General features: G+C 40.3%; 1 protein-coding gene and 1 long non-coding RNA gene across 3 annotated transcripts; both read right to left on the minus strand.

Annotated features, from left to right (window-relative positions):
* Window positions 1-4,124: 4,124 nt before the first annotated feature.
* On the minus strand, window positions 4,125-5,951 carry LOC120908385 (uncharacterized protein K02A2.6-like). Its single transcript, XM_040319329.1, has 2 exons — window positions 4,789-5,951; window positions 4,125-4,608 (listed from the first exon to the last, which is right to left on the minus strand). The coding sequence occupies exons 1-2, from the start codon at window positions 5,949-5,951 to the stop codon at window positions 4,125-4,127; spliced, it is 1,647 nt and encodes a 548-aa protein (XP_040175263.1).
* A 437-nt stretch (window positions 5,952-6,388) lies between these two features.
* On the minus strand, window positions 6,389-7,359 carry LOC120895020. Of its 2 annotated transcripts, none has more exons than XR_005738271.1 (3): window positions 7,116-7,359; window positions 6,952-7,049; window positions 6,389-6,873 (listed from the first exon to the last, which is right to left on the minus strand). It is a non-coding gene; the product is annotated as an uncharacterized LOC120895020 (long non-coding RNA). The 2 variants fall into 2 exon arrangements; XR_005738272.1 differs by having other exon boundaries at window positions 6,952-7,055.
* Between the last annotated feature and the right edge of the window lie 12,407 nt (window positions 7,360-19,766).

Here is a 19,766-nt window from a genome sequence, read left to right on the forward strand (position 1 = left end):
AGACTAATTAAGTTAATTAGGATTAAAAAACTATATTTACGGAATCAAACGTCCTACCTTTAAATTTAACTATACAGGGTTTCCCACGATTTATTGGTAAGTTCCCATGATTTTTTGGTGCGTTTCCAGGATTTTTTGATCGTATCCCATAGATTTTTGGTTCGTTCCCATAATTTATTGGAATTTTCCGATTGGATATCAATACAATTGGACGAACAAATTCTGGGAAACGGTCAAAAATTCGTGGGAACGCACCAAAAAATATGGGAACCTATCAAAAATTGATGGGAACCAACCAATACATCGTGGGAAACCCTGTATACACACCAGAAAAAAAATAATTAAAGCATTCTGCGATGTTCTTCCTTTCTTTTTTCGTTGGCTCGTTGAGCTCTTCACTGCACAGTGGGTAATTGCGAACAAATGTCGGGATAAAATTACGTTTACAGTGATTGGGGCCCTTTCCGTTTGAAGCTCATAGGCTGAAATTTCAGCATGTCAGCTGTTTGCATTGTATAGCAGTTTTCGAGCAGCTATCTAAGTGAGTATAATATACAGGTGAGGTTATCCCAAGGTGTATACATTTAGAAGGCAGATTTTTATCGCTTCTGCTTCTGGATGAAGATTTTAACAGTGTTTTATGTATTTGTCAAGCCTCCAGAAAGCTTGTTTGAGCAAAAGCTTTCACCCGTCCTGTCAAAAAGTTTTGTTCAAAATATGTTATAAAAAATGCTATGAAACCATCTGGACTACATACACTTTGATTCTAAATTCCACTTCCTAATATTTTTAATGCACCTTGGGATAAATGTAAACAGCACCTTGTTTTACCATTTTTCGAGCAGGTACTCGAATCTAACCTAGCTTTGAGGCTGGAATAATCTAGACTGAAAATTCCAGACTAGTTTTATGTGTGGTTTTGTATGGAGTGTTTACAAAGTGGGTTTATTATACAGGTGGGCTTATCCTGAACAATTTGACAGTCGTGCTGTAGAAAAACGAAAAGCTGACTAGAATTGTGAAGGGCCCCATTGTTGGTTTTTATAATTTGTAGTCAAGTATCATGATAGTTTTTGTGTTGTAACGGGGTTTGTGATATTTAATGTGGGTGTTACTATCTACATTAACTGCACACGTATTAAAACTTTTTAAATTAACATAAATGTATTATTAAAAATCTGACTGCTTGCGCCGAGGACGTTCTTGTAAGTGCCGCGTTACAACCAACGTGTTAGGCACCATCGCTCCCGTTCATTGGCCTGGCGAGCGATCATTGCCCTATCCTGCCGAACCGCTCTCACTAACACATCAACACGCTGGCATGACTGTCAGCGGTGAGTGACTGCAATAACGGCGATCGCAAGTTCGGCAGGTCGGGTCACAACATCTCCCCCTTTTTAGTATAGCCGATATCCGTCGAGCCTACGCGGAGGTCTTCTAAGCCTAGAAGATCGGCGTGGCGGTTGTATCGGCTGTCTGATGCTGGTCTCGGATGCAGATGGTAGAGGCTGTACAATCTGCTGCGTTGGGGACCTATCGGAAGAAAAACGTTGTGATGTGCTGGACGGATCGTTGTTCCGTTCCACGGGTATCGGTGCCTTTGGTGTCGGTGCCCACGGTGTTGGTGCCACTTCCGTAAGAATATCAAGCGGCAGCTGATGCTTAGTTGAGTCGCCGGCAAGATGTCCTCGGCCACTCGATGTACGTGCGCGCATTTGATTGGCATGTCGACGATGAGGGCGATGTCCATCGGTGATAATCTCGTACATTACGCTTCCGATCCGTTTCGATACCATTCCGGGAATCCACTGCCAAGCATTGCGCGAATAATGTTTCATATAGACAGCATCTCCAGGTTGAAACTGTCTAGCTGCTGGCGGTTGCTGATCATCTCGTTGGTCGACTTCGGAATGTGTTGTTGTAGTTGGGCGTATCAGATCTAAGGGAATTCTAATGTTTCGATTAAATAAAACTTGAGCTGGCGTGCGTTGGTTAAGTGCAGGGTGCGGAGTTGAGCGATATGATTGCAGGAAGGTGTCGAGTGCCGTTTCAGTGGATATATCATCTGATTGGATTTTCTTCAGGGCTCGTTTCATAGTATCCACAAAGCGCTCTGCTTGCCCATTAGACTGTGGGTGAAACGGCGGTGTTTTAATATGCTCAATGCCACTTTGCTTGCAGTAATCTTTAAACGCGTCGCTTGTAAATTGGGCTCCGTTATCGCTGACTAGTTTTTCAGGCATGCCAAAACGTGCAAAGATGCTTCGCAGCATCGAAATGGTAGCTGTAGTGGTTGTGGTGATTGTTTTCATCACTTCAGGCCACTTTGAGAATGCGTCAACCACGATCAAGAAATAAGCTCCATCAACTGGTCCTGCATAGTCTATATGCACTCTTTCCCACGGTTTGGTGGTCTTTGGCCAAAACTTTGGTTCTAGTAAAGGTGGTGATTTTGCGACTGCCATGCATGCTGTACAGCTGGAAACGCAGTCGGCTATATCCTCATCAATAGATGGCCAGTATAAATAGCTGCGAGCGACGGACTTCATGCGTTGAATCCCTGGATGCCCTCTTTGAAGTTGATTCAAGCACCGCATGCGTAGTTTTCTGGGGATTACTACTCTCTCTCTAAAAAGAACACAATCACCTACGGTCGACAGGTCAACCTTTCTATTATGGAAGCGTGCTAACTCCATTCCATATGACGAGTCAGACGGCCAGCCTTCTTGGATGTATTTGTGAACCTTCCATAGTAGGGAATCTGTCCGTGTCCCTTCCTCTATGTCTCTGAAATTGAGAGCGAATGTATTAATCATGTTGAGAACTACGGACCTTACATCCTCTTCTAGCTGGAGGCTGGCGATGACGTATTCTGTCTCCGGTTTAGCGTGATTTCTTATGAGCCTTGAGAGAATGTCAGCATTTCCAAAGTTTCCGGTGGGGACGTACTCAATCGAAAAGTCGTATAACTGCAGTGTTAGCGCAAAGCGTTGCAGTCTATTCGCTGTGAATACTGGGATGCCTTTCTTTGAGCCGAAGCTGCGTAATAAGGGACGGTGGTCGGTTTGGAGCCTGAAAGAACGACCATAAAGCATCTTGTGAAATTTAGTTACGGCAAGTACAATGGCCAACCCTTCGCGATCTATTTGACTATATTTTTCCTCCGTTGTTGTCAAAGCACGTGACGCATGCTGAACGACCTTTATTGAGCCATCGCCAAACTTGTGAGAAATGGTGGCTCCTAGTCCCACTGATGATGCATCCGCTGCCACAATAATCTCTGCGGTGGGGTCGTAGTGGGTGAGGAGGAGATCGGATGATAGGATTTCTTTAAAATATTTAAATGCCTTTTCACATTGCATATTCCAAGCGAATTTTGTGTCACTTTTCAGCAAGTTATCAAGCGGATACCTCAATTCGCGCATTTTTGGCACAAACTTTCCATAAAAATTTACTGCTCCGAGGAAAGAGCGCACGCCTTTGATATCAGTAGGTGCGGGAAGATTTTTTATTGCCTCGATTTTCGCAGGATTCGGTCGGATACCATGACGGTCGATTACGTGTCCAAGGTAATCGATTTGCCTCATCTTCAACGAGCATTTGTCTGCTCGGACGGAAAAACCAAATTGTTCGAGGCGTTGAAAAATTTTCGTTAGATTTTCGTCATGCTCTTCCTCTGTTTTCCCCCCGACAACCACGTCATCCATATAGCCAGAAGTTCCTGCAATCCTGCCAGCATTCTATCTATAATCTGCTGGAACGCGGCTGGGGCTACTTTATGCCTGGAGGAAGGCGGTTATAATGGTATAAACCTCTATAGGTGTTAATGGTAAGCAATGGACGATATTGTTCGTGAATCTCGACCTGGAAGAACGCGTCTGACAGGTCTACTTTGCTGAACCAACTACTGTGCGCAAGCTTCGAAAAAATATCTTCGGGCAATGGCAATGGATATTCGAGTGGCTGAAGCGCATCGTTTAAGCCAGTCGAGTAGTCGCCACAGATGCGGATGTTGCCATTTGCCTTTCGTACGACTACGATCGGGGCTGCCCATTCGGAAAAGTCTACGCGCGTGATGATATTCAATTGTTCCAACCTATCCAGCTCTTTGTTGACCGTCTCAATCATGGCATAAGCGACAGGCCTTTTGGACAAAACACGGGTCGAGCGTCTTCTTTCAACTGCAAGTGGATGCGGCTTTTAGTGCATAGCCCCGTACCGCTAAAAACTGTCGGAAATTTAGCTTGGAGACCCTTGATGTAGCCGCTTGACGATACCATTTTGCAGTAGCTATCCATTGGTAGCGAACTGAGACCAAATTGATCGATGAGATCAGCACCCAACAATAAAATGTTTGCTCGTGTCACCCGAATGATAGCTTCCCTCGTTTTACCTGCCATTTCAATGCTGGTTTCGAATTCACCGTCGAGTTGAAGCTCCTCACCCGATGCTGCCCTAGCGTTGACCTCTGCCGGAACTAACGATGGTTTGCCCAGTTGTTGCCACAACGAGCGACTGATGACTGTTATGTCCGACCCAGTGTCCAGCTGCAAGCTCACGTGTTGACCACATATGGTCAGGTTGACGTATTTTCGTCTGTCGTTAACCCTGCAAATATTCACAGTTACAACACGTGATGTTACCTGCCGGTGCTTTCGAAAGTTGCGCTGTCGTCTTATCGGTCCTGATGTGCGGCAAAACCCTTCCCGATGACCGATTTTTCCACAATTGGAGCACTTATGCGATTTGAACTTGCAGTCTCTGGAGCAATGAAGCTCACCGCATAACCAGCAGGGTTTCGATGGTTTCGCCGATGCTCCGGAATCACTCGATTTCTGCTTCCGGAAATTAGCTGGTTGCGTGCCCGATCGATGGTACCGCTGGTTCGACTGCATACCTGCACCGTGCACTGCAAGGACTCGTTCACGCGACTCCGTTCCAATCATCGCGCTGTCAACCTTCAGGCTCTTTATCCGCTGGCACTCTGCTGCAAGATCCTCCAAAGTAACGTCACTTCGTTCCTCGATGCGTGCGAGAAGTCGTGTGCGGATGTCTGAATCAGCCTCATCCTTTAGTCCACACACGAGCGTCAAACACTTAAACTGATTCTCACTCATGGACGAAAACTGGTAGTCGACGCACGATCGGTTCACGCGGCAGATGAATGTGAATATGTCTTCGGATTGCGCTTTTGTCAGCTTCATGCATTTGTATCGTTTGCTGAAAAGCGACTCAGCCCTTCCGAAAAGCGAACTCAATATGCTGACTGTGTCTTGAAAACTCACATCGCGCGGAACTCGTGGAAGGATAAAGCTGGTATACCGTGAATGCTCTGTCGTGCCCAGCTTACGCACGAGTAAACGAACTTTCACCGCGTCGTCGAGTCGGGAGGCGTCCTGCTTAAACAGGTCGTCGTAACGTGAAAACCAGGCGGAAAACGTAACGTCCAACTCGGCCTCGTACCGAAACTCGGAAATGCTGCTCGCCAAAGCATCCATGGTAAGCTCGGGCTGCTGCTGCGGGACGAAAGACTGCTGCTGCGGGACGAAAGACTGCTGCTGCGAATGCTGCTGGGGCTGCGACGTTTGCGGGAGCGGGTGCAATTGCATTAATTGCGACATCATTTGCTGCTGTTGGGCCATCTGCTTCTGCATTAATTGCAGCATTTGGTAGATCATCGCGCTGTCTGGGGACGATCCTGCTTCCTGAGATGACGCTCCTTCTGGGTGCAGCGATGGCGTCGGCGATATGCTGAGCGATGGCGCCGCTGGTACGCCGAGCGATGACCCTGCTGGTCCTCGGTGCGGTTGTAGATGCAAGCGTTGTGCATTGACGTCGTGCGCGGATGCGAAGGGTTGCGCTGGTGTAAAAGCGCTGGGGCGGATCAACGGTGATCGACGCGATTCGCCTTCGCTAGCTCCGTGTGATGCACCGTTTTCGTTGGTGCTCATCCTGCGCTTCTTGGACGGTGGACGGGGAATTTTCACACGCACATACACTTACACTTTCACAGATTAAAAATTGTCGTTTTATAAAAAAAAAAAATTGTCCGAATTTACTCGTCGCCACTTTTGTGTTGTAACGGGGTTTGTGATATTTAATGTTGGTGTTACTATCTACACACACGTATACACAACTGCACACGTATTAAAACTTTATAAATTAACATAAATGTATTATTAAAAATCTGACTGCTTGCGCCGAGGACGTTCTTGTAAGTGCCGCGTTACAACCAACGTGTTCGGCACCATCGCTCCCGTTCATTGGCCTGGCGAGCGATCATTGCCCTATCCTGCCGAACCGCTCTCACTAACACATCAACACGCTGGCATGACTGTCAGCGGTGAGTGACTGCAATAACGGCGATCGCAACCCAAGGACGCAAAAACCGACAGCGGCCTGTGTAATCTGAGCTCCCTACAAAGCTCTCCACAAAGCTCTCCTTTGCAGGCTTGTCGAGAGCTTCGCCACAGGCGCCCGAACCATCCGTCACGCACACATCTAAACGTTCTGGTTTCTTCAGCCGCTCACGCATACCAATGTGTTTGCTCCACCCCCTTTTTCGGATTGCTTATAGAAATGATGAGGCTGTTCACATTTGCTTTATGCACACATTCGCATGCTGTTTATTGAATAATATCCCTCTCCCTTCCCACAAGTGTTTTGGCATACTCCCGCTGTGTAGACCGCAGAACGCTTTCCCCCTTCCAAATTTACCGTTCTTCCTCCTCTCGTTCTTCCTTCCTCCTACCGCGCTCGGGGTACCATCCGTGCTGCGCGTGTTCAGCTGGCTTCAGTTTAGTGATGACGTCATGAACAGGAGCTGCGCGTGTTGAACCGGCTTCTGTTAAGTAATGACGTCCTCACCGGGGGCTGAATGAAGCAATAATGAATGTAAGTAGTATGTATTACTATGGAGAGTTTAGCGCATAGGATTAGATCAAAACTTACCTTAATATTTTAAAACTGGAAAACGTTTTCTTTCCGTCGCTCACTTTGAAGATTGTTGACGAGGCCAGCATGCAGTCGTTGATAAATAGCGCACACACCTGTAACTTTTTAGACGCCAAGGGTTAGTTGAATGTACCTGCACAAGCACACAGCCAGAAACTTACCTCAACAATTTGCTAGGATAAATCATTCCATTACTGAGCAAGAAGGAACCCGGCACAAAACGTAAATGAACAAAGAACGTCGCACAAGAAACCACACCTTACTTCAGTACATCCTTCCATAGGGACAGTTCTGGACAGACTGAGGATGTCTAACACCCGGATGAGCGCGATAGCAGAAAAATCATGGTGGATCGAGAGAGATGTGTAGATTCGGTTCAACGCAATCCAACGGTAGATGCATGTGTGTGTGACGAACGAAAGACTTCAGACCCCGCTCCTCGCGTTTTTCATCCATAATTTTTCGTCACACGCACACACCTCTACACGGGCGGCGGTTTGCCGTCCAAAATCTAGAAAGAGAAGACAGGGCCTCTCGCTTTGGCACACAGAAAAACCTCTCAACAACTTCGGCTCTGCTACTTGGGAAGTTCGGCAGGTCGGGTCACAACAATAGTAAATTACATTTAATATGTAGTTCATAACCAACACTCCAGATGGCGCTACCTAAAATAGTGTTTTAAGGGATTTAGCAATAGTTTTATAAATTTTGTGCGTTTTTTTCTTTTATTTGAAGTATTAAATTTCTTTAAAAAATATTTTTTTCCAGACTAATATCTTATAGTTTGGAATAATACATTTTTTTTTCTTTTACATGAGACAATTGCAGCTAATTTTAACATCTTTTACTCACGGGTAGTACACAAATTTTAAAACTACACATCTTCTTCTATTTGCCGTAACGTCCTACGCGAACATGCCGGGCCTATACAGGCTTACAAGACTTAATTCATTACCACGCAGCCGGATAGTCAATCCTTGCTACGGGGGGACGGTCCATTCAAGGCTTGAGCCTCTGAACGGGCATGCTATTGAGTCGTTCGAGTTGACGACTGTACCAAGGGACCGCCCCTACACTACACCGCCTAAAACTACAAATACACAACATAGATAGATGCTATTACAAGCTTCTGACGTCAATTTCTTGTTTCTGTAGGCTTGAATGCAGGCACGTTAATAATTAGATACAACAGGTACGTAAAAATATCCTAAGTGTACCGTACTAAAACGCAGAACACGTTGTTTGTAATTGAAGAAAAATATTTCAAATCTGGTGCTTTCAAAAGCTAAGTATTACACATTTTCTTAGGCTATGATATCACACGATCTTCTCTAAGTCCTTGTGATTTCCAAAACTTCTCTAAGTCCTCTATTGCCTTCAGAGCGGGTATTAAAACTAAAATACTGAAATTCTTGGTTTTGCAACTGTCCGAGCAAATCAGAACTAGCAGCACTTGTTTCAACGATAGCTACAAACAAAGTATATATATATATATATATATATATATATATATATATATATATATATATATATATATATATATATATATATATATATATATATATATATATACCATTTGTAAAGTTAAACTCTGTCTTTCTTTTAATACGTTAAGTTACAGATATTGATCTGATTAATGGATCAGAGGAATAAGGAGCATTTTACAAAATGTCCTTTAGCTTACAATTTCTTGTATTCTTTTTAGCGTACCCTCTTCTGTCGCATCTATAAAATTTGTGAATGCGTTTGGCAGCTTATTCTCCCAAAACGCCAATGGTTGGTGCATACATATTGTTTTCCTGTAATGACATCTATAATTTTACGATTGTATGACATAAATATGACTACAAAACAACCGTATTTGTTTACCGGTGATCAAAGGGTATGTGTTACTGGTTCGCTTAATTGTATTTGATTAGAATGTTAGACTAGAATAGAATCTAACTTGTTCGATAAATACATGAAGTTTGGAACAGAAATACAGTACCAGTGGTGATACATAGTTAATTAAAGAAACAAAACTTTTTGAAATGAAATATAAGACTATCAAAAGAATAGACTTTTGAAGAATACACGAAACCCGCTACACCAGGTTCCTATGGATCCGCCATTTGCCTGTATGGAGGCGCTTGTTTTTTAGAAAAAGTTGATATGACAAAACTTCGATAAAATTCGCGATTGCAAACTTTCGCAGAATATTCCTTGACGGATTGATAGTATATATGTTACACAATTATGTGACATACATGAGACGACAACACTCGACGCTTCCATAATGGCAACAAGTCAAAATTTAAAAAGATGCTAATTTTCATTACGTTTTTTAAGTTTTTATCAAAGATTTTTGTAAAATTTCAAATAAACAAAAACTACACAAATGTGTTTAAAGAACTAACTAAATATTCTTTTCAAATCGTATAAATTTATGAAAATAGGTTCATATTCAAAAAAGTTACAAAGGTTCAAAGTTTTCAAAAAAAAAAAAAGAATTTTCTGCGTTTTTTAACAAGTCTCCATTGCAAGAGCCTCATTCTCGAGAATCAAAAGTGATAAAGAACTCATTTTATGGATTTTTCTTAGTTTAAGCCTAAAGATTGAAACCTGATGTATGAAATTATGTTATTAAAAAGTTGATGTTTTTTATTTCATCCCGGCAAATGTCCATCGCGCACAGGCGCGGTATTGCTGTGTGTTACCAGCTCACCTCACCAGGAACGGCTAGCCTCACGCCCTTTCTGACTTTGTGAACGGGCAGATAGGGTAAATGTACCAATAGTGGTGCAATTTGTAGTGTTACATATGTGTTTTAATGGATTTAAAGTATTATGAAGGACAATTTCTGAATATTTTAACACACAGCAATTGTAATATGCTTCATCTTCGCAATCACAACCAGTTTTACCATGAAACACATCAAATTTACGAAAAAATACATATTTATGTGACTGCTTCGTTGTACCTATAATGGTGGTATGGTTCCTATAGTCGTCGTATTGTGTTCCTATAGAGGTGGTAAACAAAGATACCTCCAAAACAATGTATAATATCAATAAAACTTAGTTTCGAAGCTGATTTCGTATGAATAGCAAGGACTACTGCCATAATATTGATGTCTTGCGTAATTTAATCGTAAAAAATGAATAAATTTGATTGATGAAACTATTGACTAAAGTACTGCTTCACACCTGTCGTCAATCCACGCCGTGAAGAGTGTGCTTGATTTTAAGTCAATTTTTCATTCAGCCAAATAAGCGAATTTTGGCCCTTTTTTGGTAAATTACCTACAGAAAACTCATTTCTGTTGCTTATTTTAGTGAAAACAGTACGACATGTCAAAAATTTCCTCGAAAACATCTAAAACGACCTGTTTTTATTGATTTTATAACTACAGTCTGTTCCCGAGTTACGCGGTTCTCGACTTACGCGGATTCGGAGATACGCGGTTTTCTAAATTTGACAGATCAAATGTCAAATCAGTACAATTTGCTTCAAGTTCGGTATGAATTGCATTTTTGCTAACAAATTGAAACCGCTTAAAAGCCAGAAATATTAGAATTTTTCGCACAAATCATATCAAATAAATGATAAAGTGTATAAAAGTACTAAATAAAATCAAAAACTCTAACCAATGAATAGTATTTTATTTAAAAAAATGTGAAATTCGACTTACGCGGATATTCGAGTTACGCGGATTCGCCGGGAACGCAGAAACCGCGTAACTCGGGAACAGACTGTATAACCACTATAGGAACATGCCTGTTTTGTGTACCTATAATAGCACTATGGTAAAAAACACTTAAAAATGCATAAATATGGTCAAAAGGCAAATAATTTTAGTAAAACAATAAGATTACATAACAGTTATGTTGAAAAACTAGTAATTGCGTGGTTATGTGGTCGTTTACAACGTTAACAGAAAAATGAGTTTCGTTATGAAATCCTAAGGATTTTGGAAAAATGTTAAGACATTTCACAAAATAATGGATATTTCGGTCACTAAGTAACGGAATGGCCCCATTTAACTTTTAAACCCTTTGTAAAAGGCTAAATAATATTTCACACTAACTTAAATAACTTAATTACTTTAAATTTGCCGTATGTACCGCATTTTAGTGCAATACCACCAGTATTGGTACTAGCACCACTATAGGTACGTTTACCCTATGGGCAGTGTCCATGGCTCAAAAGCATGTGTGAGCTCTGGTACTATATAGCTGCGATATAGACAGAAATCCATCTTCGTCCATCGCGCCATGTTCGTTGAAGTGGACTGCTTCAATGACCGGTTGGCAACAAGCATCCATGCGCGCAACTCATCTTCCATCCTATAGTCGGACAATATGGTAATATGGTATGTTTTCGTTCCTGCCAGGCCACTCCGAACTCGGGTTGGCCCTCGACGACCGTAGAACGCAATTTGGCTCCTCTGACCCATTCCTTGTCATGTGCTGTGCTTTCAACGCCGTCAGCGACGCTTTTGAGCCGAGGATTTCGCCGACTGAGTTTAGCGATCGTGTTTCTGTGTTAAATTCTGTCCCATAGTGCACATTTGTATGTTCTATGTTATTGTAATCCATTGTAAAACACTCATTGTAAAACATTGCTAGAATGGTTCGTTCATAAATCACCCGATACAAATTTAACATCTGAAATAAAATCGCATGCGGCGATGCGGCAATTTCAAATGATTTTAATTTTGCCGCATCACCGCATGCGGCAGATTCGCAAGTGCAGGCATTATCGTCAAATCCCTTACAAAAGCATGTGGCAAAATCGCATGCGGCGGGTCTCTGGCCATTCCCTTAGTGCTAGTCTAGTGCTTGTAAAGTAAAACTTTATTTTTAGTTTTCGGTAAAAATAATAATCGCGTGTACAATCATCGCAATCTTTGGCAATTACTGTAGCAGCAGTTCTAATTTACCTTAAAATAGTTTCCTAATTCATGTAAGTGGACAGTGAGCTAGACCAATTGTTGAAAAACTTTGTACCATAAGAAGCCAGTATCATTTAAAATAACGGTTAAAGTTGAATGCATTGAAATTGGTTACAGGGTTTCCCACGATTTATTAAGTAGTTCCCATCATTTTTTTGGCTCGTCTCACGATTTATTCATCGTATCCCATAGATTTTTGATTCCATAATTTATTTATAATTTTGCCATAATTTATTGTTATCGTCCGATTGGATATCAATACAATCGGACCAAAAAATTCTGGGAAACGACCAAAAAATCGTGGGAACGCACCAAAAAAATATGAGAATCAACCAAACATTTATGGAAACCATCCAATAAATCGTGGTAAACCCTGTAAGTCATCATTAAAATGTATCATGATCCTAATAAGGTAAGAGAACTACTATCCAGATAGCTGAGACTCGCGATAATAATTATTAATAATTATATTTTGCCTATCATTGAGCTAGACCACCGATCGGCAAAATACGAATCGCATGCGGCTCACGGTCGGTCGGGGCGGTCCCGTGGTACAGTCGTCAACTCGAACGACTCAATAACATGCTCGTCAGGGGCTCAAGCCTAGAATGAACCGTCTCCCCGTAGCAATGATTGACTATCCCCGGCTGCGTGGTAATGAATTAACTCTCGAAAGCCTCGTATAGGCGGAGCATATGTATGACGTTACGCCAAATAGCAGAAGAATAAGAAGCGGCTCTGAACTGTTCATATATTTCATAGAACATTCACATAGTTTTGCTCTTGGTAATAATTTGGCTCTTCACGTGAAACTATACGATTAATTTTTATAATTTAGCCCTTTCGGTCGCAAAGTTGCCGACCGCTGAGCTAGTCGATGATTTACCGTGTAGGTGGTCTAGTGCGTCGCGGTGTGGGAGTAGTTCTAGTGGGAGTCGTGGGAGTAGTTCTAGTGGGAGTCGTGGGGGTAGTTCTAGTGGGAGTCGTGGGGGTAGTTCTAGTGGGAGTCGTGGGAGTAGTTCTAGCTGTAGTCGTTGTGGATGGAGTTGTTGTGGGAGTAGTTGTCGTTGTAGTTGGGGTTGTAGTTGTTGTCGTTGTAGTTGGAGTTGTAGTGGTTGTCGTTGTAGTTGGAGTTGTAGTAGTTGTTGTTGTAGTTGGAGTTGTAGTTGGAGTTGTTGTAGTTGGGGTTGTAGTAGTTGTCGTTGTAGTTGGGGTTGTTGTTGTAGTGGTTTCCGTATTGGTTGAAGATATTGTTGTTATCGTAGAAGATGTAGAAATGATGGCCTTTGTAGTTGATATTATGGGGGTGGTTGTTTTTGGGAAACATGTTATACCATGATAACATAGCTTGTTCTTTGCCAGTAGAGGAAAGGGACAGTAACAATTTCTCTCAGGCATTTTTGAGAGAGGATGTTTAGTTTCGTAGTTGTTACCAACATCATTCCAAGGGCGAGCGAGAGAAGGCCAAATGAAGTACTCTGAAATGAAGAAATCTCTTATAACGGTGACATTGTGTAAGATATTTCGTATTGCGATCGATCTATCTTACGATATGGCTGTGTTGATAGCTGTGCTTCATTTGGAGCTGCGTAATGTGATTGATAATTTCGAACGTCTTGCTGAGGACAGAGCCGTTTCCCATAAGGGGTGTGCACTGAGGTTCTAGGTTGCGGCGGATTAAAATATCTTTTTTTGCGTAAATTTCGCACACTGGAGATTGCTTCTGAAAGAAACTTTGGAACACATGCATTTGCGGTGCCAGTAACAGTCACTTTATTTGAGAAAGATCCACTAAGTTCTTCACACTCTAGTTGGCTAAATGTAAGCGATCTGTGCACTAAAAAAAACATTAGTAGCAGAAAGATCACACCAAGAAAACAAGTAACACGCTTTCTTCTATTGCACCGTTGTATGCACGTGTATGCTAATGAACTCATATCGAAATCGCTAACCAGCCACCAAGAGCGTCAACGAAAAACTCATGTTTACAAGCATGCGACATGCGTTTATAATAAAACTCAAGGCTCTATCGCACTGCTGCTGTATCGTTTCAGACGTGTCGACTAAATACGGAAGCTTAATTATAAACAATGTTGAGATATTCTTCGAACGATGTCGCGACTATTTTTTTGCATGTACAGTATGACCTCACTGGTTGGGATACGTTGGCTCACCAACTAGTGGTTTCTCACTCGATAGTTCTGTTGTAAGACAGGCCGAGAACGTGATGAATAAAAACGGCACAGAAACATTTTCCAGGAACCTTAATGAATCAAACTGAAATTAATCGCGTTACACTGTTTCTAGGTGATGTATAAAATTTCTGCTACAATATTAAAATTTTCTTCTGTAGTGTGGTGTCCTTATGCAGATCGCTGGATAAAACAAATAGAAAAAGTACAAAAAAATATGACGCGACATGCTATACGTCTTCTAAGATGGCCGAACAGTTCTGAGATTTCCTATAGAACGAAGAAAAGGCGAAAATGATGCGCGAAGACTTCTTAGTAACATAAACCAAGTATTCACGTACCAAGAGATTCTTGAAGACATAATAGTTTTGTACAAGTGGAACGTCACAATACAGGGTTTTCGAGGATTATATAGACATGTTCAGCGAGTTGTAGATTCGCTCAGGCATATAATAGACTCTTTCAGCGAGATATAGAATTGTTCTGAAGTAGGCGTTGACATGTTCGGTTATACTGTAGAGCTTTATACTGTTATGTGGCGTTGGTGACATCAATCGCCTCGAAGCCATTCAACGGAGAATCACCAGGTACGCGGTTCGACTCCTTCCATGGCAATCCCACCACGCTCGGCCCTCCTACCATCAGCGTTGTCTGCTTCTCGGACTTCAACCACTCTGCTCTCGACGTAAAAACGCCCAATGCCTATTTATATTCCAGTGCCTTAACGGAGAGATCGATTCCCCGGCATTACTAGCCACCATCAATTTGTTCGCTCCCTGTCGGATTCTTAGATCTAATTTCCATCTCCGTGTACCGCGTACCCGCAACAACCATAGCCTGGGACACCCTATTATACGTATGTCCCTCGAGTTCAATGAAGTGTTAGATTTGTTCGATTTTAGTATGTCTACATCTACTACGTTCAAGGAGAAATTGCGTCTACGACACATTTAATGTTTGCTTATAACTAGAGGTCTATTTATATGCTCCTTAACTTAATTATAAGGTTGCCGATTAGACACGATGGTCCGTTGGTTATATATGAAATAAATAAATAAATAAATAAATACTGTTCCCAATTCAATACATGGTCCCATCACTTTGATTTCAATTTAACGACCAACGCATTTAAAGAAAACATTTTATTAATTTTAAATTCTGGCGACACTGGATCATAATAATAAGGATAATAATAATAATAATAATAATTGTAATAATAATAATAATAAAAATAATAATAATAATAATAATAACAATAATAATAATAATGATAATAATAATTATAATAACAATTATAATAATGTTAATAATAATAATAATAATAATAATAATAATAATAATAATAATAATAATAATAATAAAAATAATAATAATAATAATAATAATAGTAATAATAATAAAGATAATAATAAAGATAATCATAATAATATTAATAATAATAATAATAATCATAATAATCATAATATTAATAATAATAAAAACAATAATAATAATAATAATAATAATAATAATAATAATAATAATAATAATAATAATAATAACAATAATAATAATAAAAATATCAATTGGGTTATCTCGTTGCATACAAATGCATTAATTATTCTTCCAAAATTCCAACAACCTCGAAACTTTTCTGTTTCCATTTAAAATCGCCAGAGAGCTTGGTTGGAGAGAGAGCCAGAAAGGGGTATTATACAAGGTATATGAATATAACAAGGTGAAGTTATATTCAACGTGAACGTGATTTCAGTTCTTTCGTTCCATTGCAAACAGCAATGCCTGTAAAGTCTGTGAATCGGTACACTATTCGAAAATCGCTAGAACTACACATTAATATGCTGTTCTGATCGCATGAAAATCAAGCCAAAATTGACAAACTATCATTTAACCCTAGAAAGCGATTCACACAAACACACTTTGAAATCGACCATTTCTTTTGTTTTTTAAATCTAAATTTGTGAATTTTGGAAACTTTTCCTATTCGTTATTTCAAAATGATCATGAATGGTTGCACTCATATTAATTTTTTTTTCTTCATATTTTGATGTATCAAAAGAACCATAGCGTAATCCTCTTGTGAACCGGTCCATTTTTTTCACGAGAACTGAATGAACCATACGGTTCTGGTTCATTTGGCACACCTCTAATACAAATAATTGATAGATGTCTCCCAGCATGTCACACAGGGGAAGCGATAAAAATCAACCTTTCAAATACATACTTCTTGGTCTTACATGGACAAGACAATCATATAAACCACTACATATTGCTGTTGCTGCGTGCAACAATTAAGAATATACTTACTACTACGAACACGTATTCCCCAGTATACGCTATTAATACAGCACGGTGTCAATTGCGTATCTCGAATATTCACGTATATCGAATTGCAATAAAATTATAGCGAATTTTCGTGTAATTTAGCTTTAAGTCTTAGGTTTTAGCCATTAAATTAGTTATTTGATCCGATCCCAACTGAAGAATACAATTTTGCACCTTTTAAAATGTTTTTTTTTAATTGAACCAAAAGAGGATTAATTTTGGATTTGACAATTTATGTGTCAAATCAGTACAATTAACTCAAAGAACTGTCAAATTTAGAATATCGCTTGTAACGAAATCGCGTATATCGAGTATGGCGTATATCGGGAAATGTCTGTACTTTGTTAAGTTTATCGTGTAATAGTAGCGTTCCGTAGACAAGTAAGACTTTGAGCATGGCCAATTACTCAGGTTCAACTTCGATAGCACACGGAACAATTCGCTAAAGCGACTATTCGCATAACAAGTTAGAAATGTATGTAATTTTACTACTTTATGATGAATGTATGTATCATTAATAAAATCTTGTTTAAATATGATAACACAAAAACGATATGCGTTATTTTTATATTGTCCGCCTGTAAATTGTCTAATAATGTAAGTCAGGTATCATCAGCCATACCATGTCTAGACTAACTATACAAACGTGCCTTCGGTTGATACAAGTTGTGTAAAACTACACCGTTTCTTTTATTCGAACAAGTGTTCCACGTGCCACTTGGCATGAAGCACGTGCTGCATTTGACCAGTGCAGAAGGGAGTGCCATGATCGAGTTCCACGCTATCGATAGAACCAACAGCTACCGCAGTGTTATCGTTGCTCGCGTTCCGATGCATCCTCAACGCATACCAGTTTTTATGACGGTGTGAAGTTTGTATTCCGTTCTTTACGCGCATATTGTCTGCAGCTTTTCCTTTCAACGGCTTTATCAACTCAACCATAATTTTTATTCACAATTACCCCACAACGGCCGTCAGTGCTTTTAAAATTGTGATGCCATTCTATAGATAATCTTTCGGAGCATCGATCAAGTTTCTATAATGGAAGTTTATCATACTTTGTCTGCACTGGGCAAAATGTTAAATAAACATTACAAGCATGATTAAATAACATGTAAACAGTGAAAAAACTTCAAGATGCGAGTTATGTTTTAGATGGGTCGATGTTTGTAACAACATTCTAAACATACTGTTAAATCGACACCTCAAAAAAGACATTATTTTATTCAAAACTAGATCGTTATACCTTGTATTGATCGTGCAATAGATTCAACTATGACGATACGTATAACATACGTAAACGTACGTAAACAACAAGTGCAGTATGACAAGGACAAGAATAACATTGTCTATTAAAACATTGCTTCCATATTTAGTCGACACGTCTGAAACGATACAAGAACAGTATGGCGAGGGGTTGAGTATTATTATAAAGGCATGTCGCATGCTTGTAAACATGAGTTTTTCTTAGAAGCTCTCGGTGGCTGGTTAGTGGTTTCAATATGAGTTCATTCGCATACACGTGCATACAACGGTGCAATAGAAGAAACTGTGTTACTTGTTGTGCTGCTGTGATGTTTCTGCTACTAATGTTTTCTTTAGTGCACAGATCGCTTACAGACAGCCAAATCGAATGTGAAAAAAGTAGTACATCATGTTCAAATAAAATGGCTGAAAGTAAAGCCGTAACTTCAACTGATCCCAACTCCAATGTGCGAAATTTACGCAAAAAAAGATATTTAAGTCCTCCGCAACCAGGACCGTTAGTGCAGCAAACTTATGAGAAACAGCTCTGTCCTCAGCAAAATGCTCGTGATTATCAATCATATTACGTCGATCCTAAACAAGGTCACCCGCCAAATGGGGCACTGCCTGCATTACAGCCCTATCGTAAGACAGATCCATCGCAATACTGCAATGCCAAACGCAATACGACGGACTAATGTAGGAATTATTCGTTTCAGAATACTCCATCGGACCTTCCTGGAATTATCAAGAAATGGCAAAGAATGGAATTTACGATCAAGAAACAAAGCAGCCTATATCAAAAATGCATGAGAGAAACTGCTACTGTCCTTTTCCGCTATTAGCAAAGAACAAGATGTGTTATCATGGCATAACTTGTTTTCCAAAAACAACTACCTTAGGAATCACTACTACATCCACTACAACTGCAGCTACCACATCTTCAACTGCAACAGAAACTACTACAACTCCACCAACGACAACTACAACAGTACCTTTAGAACCCAACCAACAATTTCTAATATTTTTGACGTCGTCTGAACGTCGTGCGCAGTTTCAAGCCACGTGGGGTTAAATCCCGCCATGCAATTTACGTTTTGCAAGAGCGCGCGATGACTCCCATGCCAGATAAGTTCTTTGCTCATAAAAATTAAAATAGCTTGCAAGGCTAGGCCGGTTTTTCATTGGAAGTTTTTCTGGCAAGAAAAAAGTACAGGACCCAATTTAAATGGGATTTTTTTTTACCACACTCATATTCCCCGGTGCCTTTTCCTTTCCTTTTTGGGGGCTCCTCCCTTCCTTTGAGTTGCACGTGTCATTCCGTCATTCCCGTATGTACGGGGCTCTTTACTCGTAGTTGTACATCATATACAGTGACGGCTACCTAAAGTCGGACACTGAAGACTAAAGTCGGAAGTCTGATTTTTTGTGCCAAGGAGTGTCCAGAAAAGACGTGTGAAGAATGTTTTTCGATAAGCGGTCTAGTGAACTGTCCTGGGTGCCCCAAATCCCGATAAAAGGTGAAAATATGAGGTGTTCGACTTTAGGTGGGTGCCAATGTATATACTGTATGTTTGTTTTGCCGGTGACGTTGACAATGTGCGAAACGATTAATTCTGGAATTGAAGTAATATTATTGGTACCATATTGGTGAATTCCGTTGCGTGTCGTTTCTGATGACGCCGTTTGATTTCCATGCCAATCAATGGGAATGAAGCTAGTATCAAACGAGTTTAGGTAAATATTTTATTTCAATCGTGGAAATATGTTTTTTTTTTTCATGTACGATTCTTGATTTTTGTGGATGAATTTGATTCAATTTAAGCTGTTTTTAACGACAATATGAGAAAATGTATGCATGGGTCAAGCAGTTTCTAATCCTCATTTTCTGGAAAATTAACAAACAATTCAGTGAGATTTGTCCACATCCAATGTACAGAAAGATATTACTTTCTCTCAATCATTTTTCACCCAAAACCACACCATCTTATGCACACACGACCGAGGCGAATGAGGCCAATTTGCCAACTGTTGTTACGCGTGTAGCAATCTGTATTTGAATACTAAAGAGAAGGGATGGCAAAAATATACAAACTAACTTTTGCATTTTGGTGATTTTT

Source organism: Anopheles arabiensis, chromosome 2, assembly GCF_016920715.1.
Source record: "Anopheles arabiensis isolate DONGOLA chromosome 2, AaraD3, whole genome shotgun sequence".
Taxonomy (NCBI): Eukaryota; Metazoa; Arthropoda; class Insecta; order Diptera; family Culicidae; genus Anopheles; species Anopheles arabiensis.

Excerpts from the sequence above, each read along its gene's own strand:
- LOC120908385 (XM_040319329.1), bottom strand. The coding sequence starts at position 5,951 with ATGAGCACCAACGAAAACGGTGCATCACACGGAGCTAGCGAAGGCGAA. Across the intron at positions 4,609-4,788 it reads AAACCATCGAAACCCTGCTG|GGTTAACGACAGACGAAAAT; the intron begins GTTATGCGGTGA and ends GAATATTTGCAG.